General features: G+C 34.4%; 1 protein-coding gene across 1 annotated transcript in view; it reads left to right on the forward strand.

Moving 5' to 3' along the window:
* Positions 1–10,880: 10,880 nt before the first annotated feature.
* The window catches only part of tmprss13a (transmembrane serine protease 13a), a 29,024-nt gene continuing 22,495 nt past the window's right edge, over positions 10,881–17,409 (forward strand). Inside the window, exon 1 of the mRNA XM_056474526.1 lies at positions 10,881–10,969. Coding sequence (XP_056330501.1) covers positions 10,952–10,969 — 18 coding nt within the window. The 5' untranslated portion in view covers positions 10,881–10,951. The remainder of the gene's footprint in view (positions 10,970–17,409) is intronic.

Here is a 17,409-nt window from a genome sequence, read left to right on the forward strand (position 1 = left end):
GTTTTTTTTATATATACGTTGTTTACGTTTTAAGACTTTTTATTTAAAAAACAAAAATGGTTTATCTACAAAGTTGAACTCTAGCTTGGCTTTATAAGGTTCTTTCTGTGAGCCAATCAGCATTTTTAATGCACGCACGAGGACCAATCAGGATTTAGCATTTCCTTTACATTGAGATTCATTCATTGATTCATTTTCTTTTCCGCTTAGTCCCTTTATTACTCTGGGGTCACCACAGCGGAATGAACCACCAACTTATCCAGCATATGTTTCCAGCTGATGCCCTTCCAGCTGCAACCCATCACTGGAAAACACCCATACACACTCAATCACACACACTATGGCCAATTTTAGCTAACCCAATTCACCTGTACCGCATGTCTTTGGACTTGTGGGGGAAACCGGAACACCCGTAGGAAACCCACACCAACACGGAGAGAACATGCAAACTCCACACAGAAATGCCAACTGACCCGACTGAGGCTCGAACCAGTGACCTTTTGCTGTGAGGCGATCGTACTACCCACTGCGCCACTGCATCGCCGACATTAAGATGAAATGTTAAATTTTACATTGTTGAAAAAGAGATGAATATTAAAAAATTTATATATTTAATGTGAAATATATTTATTTGTTTACATATAATAAGTGAAACACTTTTCAGTGTTAATTAAACTCATTTGGTCATCGTCTGTTTCTTTTAAAGTCTTTAAATTTTATAATAAACCTTGAAGGGCAAATACTTCTTTTAATTCATGGGACATATAATTCAATAAATATAATTAAATAATTCATATAAAGCATAGAATTTAATACATATTGACACAGTAATTAGATAAAATTAACATCTGCATTGGAAAAAAATATTTAGCACAGCCTTGTACGCTTAATTTAATCAAGAAAAAATATTAATCCTAAAACATGAAATAAATATTATAGAAAGCAAATATTTTACTTTCTCAAGCATCAACATATTTTTACAACTCTAACTTATATATGTTTTGATTGTATTTCTTAAAACGTAATGCTTCAATGAATGATCTGCCAGATAGAACCTTATAATTCAAAGTGGAAAATGACTTTTCAGAATGAGAAGGTTCTATCTGCATTTACTGTGTTTTTTACTCCAATTTGCAAATGTAAGAGAACTTTGATCATTTACATTTAGAGAACCCTTAGGGTCTCTGTCATGTTAATGTATGAAAGACAACTGTTACACACATATTGTTTGCTATATGGAATGCAAAAACTTTGAAGCTCAATATCTCAAAATCATTTAGAACACAGATAGAACCTTATATTTCTAAGATGACGATTTGTTAAACTCACTGGAAAGTCCATACAATTTGTAAAGAGTATTCAATGCTTTTTTTTAGAACTGTAATCAGTTAGAAAATATAAGGTCTAACATAAGTTTGATAGTTGCAGGTTTAGGAGAAGATGCACGAAAGAAGAATATACTGTATTTCAGGCTTTCAAACTAATAATCAGGAATACAATTGTTTGGTGATTTCCATTGCACCATGTTTATGGGTTTTATTTTGCTTTATGAGGAAGTGTGCTCAAGTTGTGCTCATCATGAGGTTTCATTTTTATATTTGGTCTAATGCACTGCTGCTTTATCACTAGTTTCATGGTTTTTCCTTTGTTTCACTGCTGCTTTCAACAAATCAGTGGGTTTAAGTCAAGAAGAAACACATACACACACAAAACACTACATAGAGTTGCTTTTTTTGTCTTAAATATTCTTTTTGATTAGAAATCACTAATCAATGTTGGTGCTGGCTGTCATTTGAATATTTTGCATTTCCATATTAATGCATTTTCATATGTGAATGTATTCATATAATGTGCATTCATGTATTAGGTTTAATATTAAGGTTTAAAACTAGCACCAAAACAGAAATCATTTTTCAGATGTTAGCCTGTCATTTAGCCAACTGTGAAGACGACTTAATAAAATCCAGACAAATAAAATTAGATCAAACATCGCCCTCTTCTGGTATGATATATAATCACATCAAAAACCAAAGTTCATTTCATTCACACTAAGCAGACATTTGGCTAGCTGCACAACGTCCAGTCTCTATTAAAACTAGTATGTCCAGCAGTCACAAATTTTGACAGTTTCCATATGAGTGACATATAAAGTGACCAAGTCCAGCTATTTTTGTTTTGCGAGTTGGTTTGGGGCAAAATCATCAACAAACATTTTTATTTATTTATTTTTTTACATCTAGTCAGCGATGTGTCTGAATAGAGGTGGTTAGTCTGTTGAGTCTGGTGAAATAAGAGAGGATATTATGTTCCACACTGGGCTGTTGACGATTTTACAAAGAAACTGCATCCAAAAGGGTTATGAAACCCTGGACAAAGATTTTAACAGATTTGTGTGTGTTGAATATCAATTAAAACAATGTTAGCATTTGTTAACTTTAATTGTAGGGAATAAGTGAATAATTCTTACCACACCCCCTCCCCAACCCCTATTTTCATTTTCCGGGTTTAAAATCTAGTGTCACTGGTAGTGTCTGATTATCATTAAGTATTTGGTCAATTAAATGTATAAAAATATGACAATTGTCTGCTTTCATTTGAGGTCTGATAAGGGGACACGCTTATGCAGATATGACTGTGATTGGCTCTAATGATGATCACCATTTTTTACAACAATATATACAGTATAAGTAATTTCACATGAGCAGCTGTGCAATATGGCTGTATATCGGCACTGGTGGGAGGCAATCAAAACAGTCCTTCTTTATGAGAAACTACTTCTGCCATTCCTTCACATGTGCAGCTGACCGTCAGAACAACAGAAACCGTTGCTACTTCACAAACATTATTTTAGAGCTATTATTTGAATAATTCTCTAGCGTAACGTCTAAAATTATGACAAAACAGGTGATTTTGCTCACATTTTAAGATTATAAGGCTGAATGGCATGAAATGTCATCAGTCTACAGAAATTTCCCAGTACTTCTCTGTTGCAATCAGGATATTACAATAATTAACTTTGAAAAGCCAAACCAGCGCAAACATTAGCAGAAACAATACCAGACCATGGTCTAAATACAGCACTACAACATACAAAAGAGAGATCGACATTTACTTATATATATATTTAGTTTTATATATATATTTAGTTTTATATATATATATATATATATATATATATATATATATATATATATATATATATATATATATATATATATATATATATATATATATATATATATATATATATATATATATATCTCATAGATGTCCTCATAAATCCAGTACTTATGTCCTGTATTGCTAATATAGAAGTTCTTGGTATTTACTGAATTTGGGTGATTTTTTAAATGTCAGTCACTGTCCACACCTGCATTACATCATCAGTTTTTAAAAATACACCTCCCTTATTTTTGTCTTTGCCTGCTGGAAAATGTGTAATCTGAGATGCTTCGAACTGTGTTAATTAGAGTGCGTCGTAGTTGTTTAATACATTACTGAATATTGGATCTGTCATTGTGCCTTAAGATAATGTTTTACAATGAGAAACTGTGGAATTTGTATGCTAAATAACTGTAAATTTTATTTGTATTATTAAGTTTGATGTGCATTTAATAATGCTATGTGGCATTTCAGTGATGTCACTCAATAATTACTGTAAATAACTGTAATGACACCAACAAACAGTAAAATATGGCATTTATAAACACGACACCCTCATTTTTAATTTTTTTGGATGACACATCTGGTGTTTTTGCTGCTGGTGACTCTACTGCTGAAAAAAAACATGTGTCGGCATCTTCAGAGCTGGATGAGTTTTTTCATAAATAATTTTACTTTTAACATTTTTTAACACAAGTCACGTGTTAAATAGTCACTATCTATAAGGTAAATAATTGCAAGCTTTTTTAAATTAATTATTAAAAATTATGTCAATAACCATCGAATATGATGTTCCTACTTATGAGTTGAAAAGATGTAATAACAATGTCAGGTTTAATGAATGTACGGCACCAAATATGTAAATATGGTAAATTACAAGACAATATAGCAAGGTTTGTTAGTTTTGCTTACAGAAAATGAAGAACAATAAATTCACATGAATTATGTTTTGTTATTGACACACCAAAAAAGTTGCTTTTGGATCTATGTATTCCACCGCATTGATCCACTGTATGTATAATAAAATATAAAATAGTGTATATACTTATCTATTACAGATCAGTGTTGTCACCATGTTTCTCACTAGCATGCCCCCAACTCAGAAACTTTGGGTGTAACTCATTCAACTCATAAATGTGATTTATCTGACATGACTTGAACGCATACTAAGTTCTCCTCCACCTACGAAAATTTGAATAACAATAATAATAATAAACAATTCATTACATTTAGCACTTTTCTGGGCTCTCAAAGCACTTTACAGATATTGTAGCATCCACCAATTTGCGCTAGACCCCACTCCACACAACAGCTTATTATTGGGGAGAATGAAAAGTGATAAAGATAATTAAGATATAGTAATGATTATGAGATCATGATGGACACAGACCAGTGAGAGTCACCTTGCTATCGATGGTGGTCTTCTGTGCCCTATGGCTGGAATGTCGCAGACCCCCTCCCAAGCCTCGTCTTTTTAAACGCAGCCCGCCACGCCTCTGTGTCTCTTCTTGACCCACCCCCTCCGTCTTTCCATGGACCAAACCTCCGTCTTCCCCTCGTCACAGGGGGGAGGGTGACACGTCTGGGGCCATGGATGTTGTCCTCACACACACCTGCTCACCCCTTGGCATGAGTGTTCGAGTGTTCCCAGCTAGAGAAAGGGGGGTGGCCTCCAAGGCGAGCCCGGTGGTTTGTTTTGGGAATGCAGCCCAAAGCGGGTGGTAAACTCCACCTAAGGCTAAATACTTGCATGAGACCAATAACGAACAAGTACCATGAGGGAAAGTTAAAATGAACTTTGAAAAGAGAGTTCAACAGGAAATAGACCTGGGTCCTATTCCATTATTCCTAGCTGGGGTATTCAATAAGGCAAAGTACCGGCTCTGCTTTGAACACTCACATTTTTTCAAAGAAAATGCTCTGTGCCCTAGCAGTGGCCTGCCTCGCAGCGGGACTGACCAGCCAGGTCACCGAGATCCAACTACGAGCTTTTTAACTGCAGCAACTTTAGCATACGCGATTGTAGCTGGAATTACAGCAGTTGCTGGCACCAGACTTGCCCTCCTATGGGTTCTCACCCATGGGTTTGTGATGCGCTCATTCCAATTGCAGGGCCTCAAAAGAGACCCGCATTGTTATTTTTCGTCACTACCTCTCTGTGTCAGAAGTACTATGGAACCTACAAATGAATAAATTCATGTAACGGAATGTGACTGTCGCTGCACTCCATACTGATAAAGTGACGCATGTGATTTGAAGAGGAGCGAATGTGGACACATTGGCTTTTGGGTATGTTTAAACAGACATATACACATAATAATAATAATAACAATAACAATAACAACAATAATAATAATAATAATAATAATAATAATAATAATAATAATAATAATAATAATAATAATAATAATAATAATAATAATAACAGTTTGAGTTGTGCATCATGCTCTGATCGGAAGAGCCTAATCTTTCTATTGTTGAAGGTGAATAAGAAGGAGTAGGAGGTTCTAGCAAAGTTGTCCCCAACTTGAAGATTCCTTAAAAAATATGTGTTTAGCTAAATGGAAACATTGTGATGAAGTGCTGAGTTGTTCGGCATAACAAGCAGTTTTGCCTGGGCAAGGATGATTTAAAAGTCATGGTCCTTCATGCAGAAAAAAAAACAAAACAAAAAATATACAAGCACAACACAGGCTCATTCTGAAAACGTAGCCCTATTTACATTTCTGGAGATTTATATTTTATGTACGAATTGTGTAGCCAGAAGTCTGTATGGCTTTCCCACTATTACCAAGCTTTTCCAGTTAGCTCACCTATGTACATCGGTGGACTTCAGATGCAGAGAGGAGTTGAACATGACGACAGGGTTCGAGTCTGGTGAAGAAAGCAGGTAAAGCAAAAAAAGAAGCCAAAAAATAAACAAACAAGCAAATAACAGGGTGAAAACGTGGTAAGATCTGAAAACATTGTAAAAAGCAGATGAGGGCTTTTCTTTTTCTGGATTGGTTTTTAAAACTGTCGGTTGGGTTTAGGGAAGTGGGTGGGCGGGTCAATGGGAGGTTGGGTTTAGGGAAGAAGCAGGGTGGGTCAGTCGATCAGTCAGTCAGTCGACAGTGACCTCTGGTGGATTTACATGAGAATAGCAGGGAAGAATGGTACTAGCGAGAGACATTTGAGATCTGAAAAAGCATACACAGCAGCCTCTGGCGGATTCGCGAAAACAAAAACGGCAAAAAAAACATAGCTCCTGAGACGTATTTGGCACTCTCCAGAAATGTAAATAGGGGTACATTTTCAGAACCTGAAAACCTGAGTTGTACAAGCAGCTATTGTCAGATCATCAAGCAGTAATGAGAGGTACTGCAGAGTCTATTATCAGCATACTGTAGCAGTGATAAGAAAATCCATATTTCTGATTGACAGATAGTCAATCGATAGTTATGCTATGTGGAAGGAGAACAGAAATTGTGAAAGAACTGGGCCCTGAGGCATCCCAGGAGCAAGACATGGCAACTTGAACACTTCAAGAAAGACACTCCAAGAACCTAAAATTAAGGAAGCATTTATACCACTGGAATGCAATCTCTTAGATGCTGTTTGATGGTTGACATGAGAATCTGGCATGATAATACATACATCATGAGAAATAACTAAGATTTGGAGGCCTGAGAGCATGGTAGTCTCTGTAGAATATCTGATTTTGAAGTCAGACTGGTCACTGCTTGTTCTGTGATGGCAAAATAAAAAAAATTAAAAGAACAAACAAACTTGAAAAGAATGAAACTTTTCATTTAAAAATGTTTCTCGTTCAATCATTCATTCAATCATTCATTTAATCATTCTTTTTTTTTTTTGGCTTAGTCCCAAATTTAATCTGGAGTCGCCACAGCGGAATGGAAGTTGCCAACTTATCCAACATATGTTTTACGCAGTGGATGCCCTTCCAGCTGCAACCCATCACTGAGAAATACCCATACACTCTCATTCACACACATACAGTAAGGAAATTTTTTGCTTACCTAATTCACCTATACCATATGTCTTTGGACTTGTGGGGAAAACCAGAGCACACTGAGGAAGTCCACGCAAACATGGAGAGAACATGCAAACTCCATACAGAAACGCCAACTGACCCAGCCAGGGCTCGAACCAGTGACTTTCTTGCTGTGAGGTGATTGTGCTACCCACTGCACCACCGTGCTGCCCTAAAAATTTTTCTAATATGATGTAATTTGGAGGCCAAGATGGATTCTCAGCATCACCACTCACATGATCTTTTAGAGATCATTCCAACATGCAGGATGGCTGTTTAAGAAACAGGTCTGATTATTATTAGTGTTGCTACGTAGTATTTATATGCTATAAACATTTATGTTGCTGTTGACTGTATAAACAGATAGTTTTGAGCCAGAGTAGCGTCAGGTTTTTCATGTTTTTAGTCAAATCATGTGGATCCAAGTTTCAAGGTGGCTTTTGTTACATTTTTCTTTTGTTGATACAATAAATTGCAGCAAATACCTTCTTATATAACTGTGCCAAAAGCTCTGTGTTGTAGCATAATAGCCAATGAATGAAGTCATGTAACTTGCCCATTTATTACTGTCATTGTTTTTAGTTCATATTTTTGAATTGTTTGCATATTGGTTGAAATATTTCAATACATCAAGGTTGCGTGTGCCTTTGTCATGCATAAAGATGTGTTAATAGAGAGCGTCCATAGACAAACAAGTACAAGGATATAGGGAAGGTCATTTGCAAGTTATTGCACCCGGTTACAAACCTTTACTTCAGCAGAAGTGTGTCCCTGGGGAGTGTGATGAAAAGATGCTCAGTGACGGTGAATGGCTGAACAGTGCTACCTGTGGTGCAGAAAGTTGTTGAATCACAGCTGACCTTTTTTGCCTTGTCATTCTGTCTTTGTGCAGTGTGAGTTGAGCTCTTCCTGTTCAGTGCTGTCAAACGGCTGCCACTGCTGTGACGATGATGAACTGAAGAGTTTCCTTCTGACTACTGCTGTGCAGGAGAATGCGGTCACGTTGTAGTCATCCTGAAAGAGTCAAAAAGATTTCATTCATAATCAAACTATTAAGCTGCTCTGATTTGATATGTATTTATAACAAAAAGATCAATAATAATAATAATAACAATGGTAAAAAATTCATACTCTGTCTGAAAATTGTATTAATTACTTTTACCAATTTATCAGTCTTTCCTCTTTTGTTTTGTTTTTATTTTATTATATTTGTATTATGTATATATTATTGTTTACTTTTGTTTGCTTGTTTCTTTGCTTTTATGCATTGCTTCGAATTTGTTTTGGCATTTTTTTTACCTGTTTTATTTTGTTTAGTTTGGCTTTGCTTTCTGTTTTGTTTAATCGTTGCCTTTTGTTTTTATTTGTTACGTTTTTTAGGTTTTATGTGTTTTCTTTCATTTTTTTTGTGTGTGTTTTCTGTTTCAGTTTGCTTGTGTTATTACTGGTTTCATATACCTTTTGTTGGATTATGCTTAATTGTGATTTGTTTTGCTTTGATTGTTGCTCTTTTTGTATAGACTTCCGGATCACATGATTTCATACATTATCTAAAAAATTATACACATTTGTAAATTAGACAACTTACATATTCAAAATGAAAATACAAAAACAAATCCTAAAAATACATCACAAATAAAGAAAAAACATAAAATAAAACAAAGAAATGCAACAAAATATATCCAAAAAGAAAAAAAAATTAGCCCAAACAACTTATTAGAAATTAAAGTTTTGGATGAATATCCAACTTCTCATTTAAACCTCTTGGAGACAACGTATCTAGAGTGAAAATCCAAAAGCCTTCCGATTTGGACACTCAACAACTTCAATGTGATGACTTCTATGTCAATGTCAAATAGCACATCGATGTTCAGAAATTGTTCCTGAACATCTCTTTATGACCACAGTGTACCCAATGTCATAAAGCGTGATTCATCTCAGACTGGTTTCTTAAACATGACAATGAGTTCACTGTACTCAAATGGCTTCCACAGTCACCAGATCTCAATCCAATAGAGCACCTTTGGGATGTGGTGGAATGGGAGATTTGCATCAGGGATGTGAAGCTGACAAATCTACAGCAACTGCATGATGCTCTCATGTCAATATGGACCAAAACCTCTGAGGAATATTTCCAGAATCTAATCCAGTACCTTGTTGAAACTGGTATGTATATATATATATATATATATATATATATATATATATATATATATATATATATATATATATATATATATATATATATATATACAGTTGAAGTCAGAATTATTAGCCCCCCTTTTTTTCTTCCTTTTTTAAATATTTCCCAAAGCAAGCAAATTTTCACAGCATGCCAGTTAATATTTTTTTCTTCTGGAGAAAGTCTTATTTCTTTTATTTCGGCTAGTTTAAAAGCAGTTTTTAATTTTTTTAAATCCATTTTAGGGTCAAAATTATTAGCCTCTTTAAGCAAATATTTTTTGATTGTCTACAGAACAAACCATTGTTATACAATAACTTTCCTGCCTAGTTAACCTAATTAATCTAGTTAACCTCCTAGGGATTCGGTGTCCACATATGTGGAAAGCATATTTTAGCTCTCAAGTGGTTATTTAAAATACTTTGAATGTTTTATATTTTGTTACAGACATAAAATGTCATCCTGCAACTGTTTTACAGCATATGAAATATCCCAAATACAATTTTTTACTGTCCAAAATGGGAAAAATGGGAAACTATGACAGTCAAAGCAAGTAAAAAAATATATATTTTAAATATGCATTAAACAAATTCAGGAAAAACTGTTTTATGTAAATTTGGACTACGAGTCCACATATATGGACATAATTTTTCTCTAAAAGTACATCGTATCAAAAGATGATACTTCGGTTTTTATTCTAATTAGGTTCCAAAAAGCCCAAATAGCAAAGAGAAATAAAAAATGCATGTAAAAAAACACCTTGGGCCTGAAGAGTTAGAGGTTAAAGGTTATGCCTTTAAAAGTCACTTTAAGCTGAATAGAAGTGTCTTGAAATATCTAGTAAAATATTATTTACTGTCATCATGGCAAAGACAAAGTAAATCAGTTATTAAAATGAGTTATTAAAACTATATAAACAGAATAAACAGGGGGGCTAATAATTCTGACTTAAGCTGTGTGTGTATATATATATATATATATATATATATATATATATATATATATATATATATATATATATATATATATATATATATATATATATATATATATATATATATATTAACCCCTACGTACCTTAACATGTATCATTTTGCTTAATTATTGTTTGTGATTTAAAAGATTCTTAAATGATCAAACATTACTCTAGAACCTAGATGTTTTGAACCAACACACAAATCTATTTTTCCCCAAGCATTAACTTTGTTTCTACACACAAGTGTGTAGTAAATCACCAGTGTTCTAAAATATTCATTGAGCCTGACGCCAATGGCATGTCCTTTGTTATCATTAAAATTCAGACTTTTTTTTTTTAATGTGAGCTTATTTTAGTATCATTGTTTACATGTGGAGAAGTGAGGTAGAGGTCCAGGTTGTGGATAAACTTGTTGGACAGGTAGAGATGACACTGAAAGAGGGAGGATCAGAGGGCAGTCCTTACTATGTCTTGATAAGTAGTTCTAAAATAGACAAGAAGGTCTCATTATTTCTTTGGGACTGTAGAAACAGGTCCAAATCCCACCCACCCAAAATCCACAGACACTTTGGATCTAAGCATAGTCCTCCTGCGTCAAATGGCAGAAAATGACACGGTAAGAGTTAGTCTGCAGGGTGAATGCTATTATTTTTCATCAGATCTATGTTATATTTTAATGCTTGTTGGAGAGATGTCAAGTTCTATATAGTTTATTATTAAAAGCCTGCTTTTAAAAGCTTTTGTTCAGGTCTTGCTTATGTAGTGGTTATGAGCGTTTAAAAGTTACCCAAGTTGGTTTCACAAGAAATTTAGGATAATTTATTCATTTCAAATTTAAAAACAACAGAAATGATATAGAAATGATAACTTCTAATAATAATTTGTCTGTTGATTCAAATAAGTCAAATCAAAACACATTTAGTTCTGTGCATTGGGTTTTTTAAACTTACAAAAAATTGGTTTTATTTTGTAACATTTATTCCAGATTTATGTTTGCATTAAAAAGTGAAACATTTTTAAACATTTATTTTCCCTTTTAGACAACACAATATTTAACTTTAGAAGGGTTAAGAAAAGCAACATTTTGTGCAATAACCCTGATTTTCAATAATAATAATAATAATAAAAATAACAATAATAATAATAATAATATTAATAAATGTGTTTTTATATGTGTATGTATCTAACTTTATATTTGTTTTATAATAAAATTTATTTTGTTAGCATTACTATTCACCACAGCAAATTAGTTAGAATGCACAAATTTACAATAAGTATAATACATTTATTAATCTTAGTTAACGTTGATTTCAGCATAATATTACATTATTAAAAGTTAATTTGCGTCAATATATATAACATTCACTAACAGATAACAGTATTAACTGTCATGAACAATAGATATGGTAACAAACATACTGCTTAATTTTAATATTAGTCAATGGATTAACTAATGCATTGTTTTTATTTTTTTCTCCATTGCCACAGCTAGTTTACTACTAATTGTTTGTATAATTGCTAGTCTTGCTGTCTTAGTTGGGAATGAATATATTGACAAACCAGTTTCTCAACACTAAACTGAAAGCCTTCTGTGCTTCAGCTTTGGTATCAAGCACTGAATCGCATTTATTAAATGGGGAAAACTCTAAGTTAGAGTGTTGATCCTGACATTAGATCACACCTCTCTGTATACTGAGGAAAAAACCTTCTGTTAATTCTGAGAATTAATTTTAAGGGACTGTGGTAAATTGAGATAATCCTCACTCCCATTATCAAATGTCACACAGAAACCCAATGTAAACTGAAACTTGTCCTGGGGTTAGTATTGTTTTTTACCTTATTGTAAGACCATGATATGTTCTTCTACTTCATTTTACTAGTTAAGTAGATTGAATGAGTACGCAGAGATGCATTACTGAAAGTTTATTGTACCTGAAAGACTAAATATTTTATCTAAAAATGTACTGACATAAGTGGCATGGTGGCTTAGCAAAGTCTCGGCACAGCAGGAAGATTGATGGTTCGAGTCCTGGGTGGACCAGGAGGTCTTTCTTTGTGGACTTTGCATGTTCTGTGGGTTTCTTCCACAGTCCAAAGACATGCGGTATACAGTAGGTGAAATGGATAACTAAAATTGGCAGTAATGTGTGAATGGGAGAGTGTTTCCCAGCACTAAGGGCTGTGGCAGGAAGGGTATCCGTTGTGTAAAACAAGTGGAAAAGTAATTGGTGGTTCATTCCGCTTTGGGCCTGATAAAGAAGAGAATAAGTTGAAGGAAAGTGAATGCAATGTACTGACATATTTTAGAACTATTAAAAAAGACATCTCATAGACATCTACACATGGTCAAAACAAGTCTAAACATGGGCTGTCATCTAATAGACATCTAATAATTTCTAAATCATCAGTTTTATTCATTTTGCTGCCATTTTTTGCAATTTATTTTTGCATTATGGAATCTTGATATTTCCTCCAACACCTTTTAAAATCAAAGAGTTTGATGAAGTTACTTTTATTGACAATTTTAATAGTTTGAAGTGATATATTGTCTTCACTTGTGTTTGTTTAAATTACAGTATGAAATTCTGGTTATAAACTTTTTTTTTCCTTGTACAACATGTGGTCACAAACTACACAATACTCAATAAAAATCACTTTGATAAACTGCAGTGCTGAATTTTCGACAACAAATGAGGTAATTCATAACCTGTGAATCACTAAATATAGAAACTGCTAATTAAGCGATATTTTTACAGTGCCATCAAACAAACAGGAATGAATGACAATACATCTATCTGATTAGTCTATTTCTGAATTACTGTTAGATGTCTATTAGATGTTATTGACAGAAACTTATCTCTAAAAATACGATAGAAACGGTAAAATAAATGTCTAAATTTTACAATAAACTACCTTATTTCATTCATTAATAGTATTATACACCAGTGTTTTGAAGTTCTAACTCTGCACATCATATCTTTGGTGCACAGACAAAAACACACCTATAAGTAAGGATTTTACTGTAGCATTTTTACATTTTTATTTTACCATTGAACTTATGGTAATTTTTTATCATGCGTTCAGGCTGTAGTGTGAAACGCAATTTAACAATTGTAAAACGCCATTTTAAAACATTAATGTAAACGCCACCTAAATCAGTAAGCTAACCTCAATACGGTGGGACATTGAGAGTGGAAGTTAAACGGTATTGACTCATGTAACTACATAAATACAGCTTGAATTGAAGCCAAGCATACATTCATTGGCTGTCAAATATTCGTCAAATGAGTTTATTATTATTTGGTCAAGCATAGCAAACACTTACACTCTTACACACACTGGACTGAAGAGGTGCGTTTTCTGAAGGCGACACAGAAAGAGGCTATTGAAATGGAAATTAGGGGAGGCCTTCAAAAACCAATACAACCCTGTAGTAAATTAGAAAGCATCTGGCTCAACTGCACAGTTTCCAAAGGTGTACACCAATATAATCTAGAATTGAATAAGTAATGGATGAAAAAGTCAAAATGATTAGTATTGCAAACAAACCCCAGTAAGGTGATCAGGGCAATGATGCAGATCAGATACATGAATATCAATACTGAACTGCTTTGAAAATGTGTTACATGAGACATATACTGTATAAAACAAATACAAAAAAATAAATAAAATGACAGCAATCAAATTACATAAATCAGTGAAAATGACTGAGAAACATTAGCAGTAGTCTTGTAGCCCATGATTGTGCTTTTGCTGTCTAGTGCTTGCACGTAGACTTAACATGTAATATGCCTGAAAATGTATTTTTAGAAATTTCAGTTTTCAGAATGGCCAAAACACATAAAGATAGCTTAGACATGAAATTCCAAGGGCTTCTGCCCACCTAAGTGTTTTTGTTTTCCCGAGCTGAGCATATTTATCTATTGTTGTCAATGAAAATGTAAATTATTTTTTAACTAAGCATGATTTACGTGAAAACACCCAACACAAGGATATGCAAATAAACTGAGATTAAAACAACTTTTCGAACTATCTGTGATCAGCTGAAACTTTAGAATGAGTTAAAAAATTAATACCTGTTTAAAACAGTACATATTTGTTATAAAGAAAATGATGTAAAATCACTATGTAATTACTAACCGTTGGAATCACCATTATATTCACTACCTGAAAAAAGTCTTGTCGCCTATCCACATTTTAGGAACAACAAATAATAAAAGGCAAAGACCTCTAGATTATACTAATTTTACCTAAATAAAACATGATCATGCCTTGATTTTTAATGATTTAATAAGGACAGTAAGGTCTGACTTTGCTTTGACAAAAGTCTTGTCACCTAACAGAAATAATGTGCAATATAGAATATAAAGTCATGGAAGTGGAAAAAGAATTACTATTGTTTTTGACTGCCATGAGCTTGGATGACTGCATCCATACATCTCTGCAATGACTCAAATAACTTAATAATAGTCATCTGGAATGGCAAAGAAAGCGTTCTTGCAGGACTCCCAGAGTTCATCAAGATTTTTTTGGTTTCATCTTCAATGCCACCTCCATTTTACCCCAGACATGCACAATAATGTTCATGTCTGGGGACTGGGCTGGCCAATCCTGGAGCACCTTGACTTTATTTGCTTTCAGGAACTTTGGAGGCTAAAGTATGAGAAGGAGCGCTATCCTGCTGAAAAATTTGCCCTCTCCTGTGGTTTGTAATGTAATTGGCAGCACAAATGTCTTGATACATCAGGCTGTTGATGTTGCCGTCCACTCTGCAGATTTCTCGCACGCCCCCATACTGAATGTAACCCCAAACCATGATTTTTCCTTCACCAATCTTGACTAATTTCTGTGAGAATCTTGGGTCCATGAGGGTTCCAATAGTTCTTCTGCAGTATTTGTGATGACTGGGATGCAGTTCAACAGATGATTTATCGGAAAAATGCTTTTCCAAATGATCAACTAGAAGTGAAATTGTTATTTGTTTCTTAATGTCTTCTAATGTCTAAAAAAAAGTATTGAATAGACTCCACAACAAATGCATGATCAAACAATAATAATAGGGAATCTTCCTGGTTCAGACTTTATGTGGTATTTCTGACTCATAAACTGCATCTCTGCTTCATTCGTGTCTGTCTCTGTCAATGACTTTGCTGTTTATCTTACATGATGCATCTCAGAACAGTGGGCGGGAACAACCAGCTCATTTGCATTTAAAGGCAAGGGCTAAAATTGTTAAAAAACAACAGCTACAATTTCCTCTGAACCCAAAATTGACTTTCTGAGCATTGTGTAATAAAGAATCTGATGAAGCCCTTTAAAATTAGTGTTTTTTGGAATGAGTGTTTTTTTTAATGCAGCTGAACTTACATCTGAACTTACACTTTGTACTTGACTGCTTTTTTTACGTACAGTACAGTCATCAACATTTCTCCTTATATATATATATATATATATATATATATATATATATATATATATATATATATATATCACAGAAGCCAGTCATAAGAGTAAATGATAATTACTATACCTTACTCAAGTATTCAGGTAAAATACTACTTCATGTAATAATATGCATCCAGATGATTAAGAGAGACATTTTGCTGGTGGTGTTGTGCTCACAAGGATGCAATTCATTTGATCCTTGAGAACAAACTGCCTGGTTACAGATTAGCATTGAGGCATCAACACTTTGTCAAAGGCAATCTGCTTGCTTTTCTTCAACACAAAGTCTTTCCCAAAAGCAAAGAAAACCCTGGTCGCATCTGTTCAGTATTATCATGGGTGGTAATGGATTGGACAGTTTGAACTGATACGATCAAAGGGGTGAAAATGAGCAAGACAGGGAAATGAAGCAAGTGCACATCATGACCCAAGCAGCGTGGTTTATTACAAAATGTGTTTTTGGAGAAGCATCAATCAAAGTACAGGCTGTCAATAAAGATATTATGTTGATGGAGTGAGTTTACTGCAAACCTTTTTTAACCAAATGACATCACAATGGAGTTTTGGCAGCCTGGTGTATGTTGTTGGCAGCATTTTCTGAATGCAAAACCTTTCAAAAGAAAAATCTTTCCCTAATTTTTAATGACAAACAAATGTAATTCCATATTCTGTCTAATTATATACCATTGATATATTTCTTACCAGTGAAGATTAAAATGAACCCATAATTTCAGTTATAATGCCTATTGGAGTACAGATTTTAAAATCATATTTCATAAGCTACATATGAAAAACGTTTGAAAAATAACACTGATTAAGGAGACCACTGTTAAACTAGAGTAGAAGTTTTAAGAAAATTACCACCGGGTGTCAGATTAACACCAATCCCGAGGCGGTCATTTTGACCATTTTTAATGTAGTAATTTATTAACCACCTGGAGCTGAACACGCTCAAAACAGTGGAGATGATAGTGGACTTCAGGAGAAACCCCCCTGCACTCCCCCCACTCACCATCATGAACCGCACTGTGGCTGCAGTAGAGTCATTCAGGTTCCTGGGCACCACCATCTCTCAGGATCTGAAGTGGGACATTCATATAGACTCTATTGTGAAGAAAGCCCAGCAGAGACTGTACTTCCTTCGTCAGCTGAGGAAGTTCAACCTGCCACAGGAGCTACTCGTACAGTTCTACTCAGCTGTCATCCAATCCATCCTCTGCACTTCAATCACCGTCTGGTTCGGCTCAGCTGCCAAAACCGACCTTCGTAGACTACAGCGAATAGTCCGGACTGCTGAACGAATCACTGGCACAACCCTTCCTACACTTCAAGAACTGTACTCTTCCAGAGTGAGTAAAAGGGCTTGCAAAATCACTCTGGACGCCTCACACCCAGCACACTACCTGTTCGAACTGTTACCGTCTGGTCGGCGCTTCAGAGCACCAAGCAAAAAAACAGCCAGACACAGGAAAAGTTTCTTTCCTCAGGCTGTCTACCTTATGAACAGTTAAATATTCCCCTACTGTGCAATAAATATGTGCAATACTTTCTCATACGCACTTGTACACAGCACCTTATATCAATATACAATGCAATACTTCCTACATTCGC

This window comes from Danio aesculapii, chromosome 15 (genome assembly GCF_903798145.1).
Source record: "Danio aesculapii chromosome 15, fDanAes4.1, whole genome shotgun sequence".
NCBI lineage: Eukaryota > Metazoa > Chordata > Actinopteri > Cypriniformes > Danionidae > Danio > Danio aesculapii.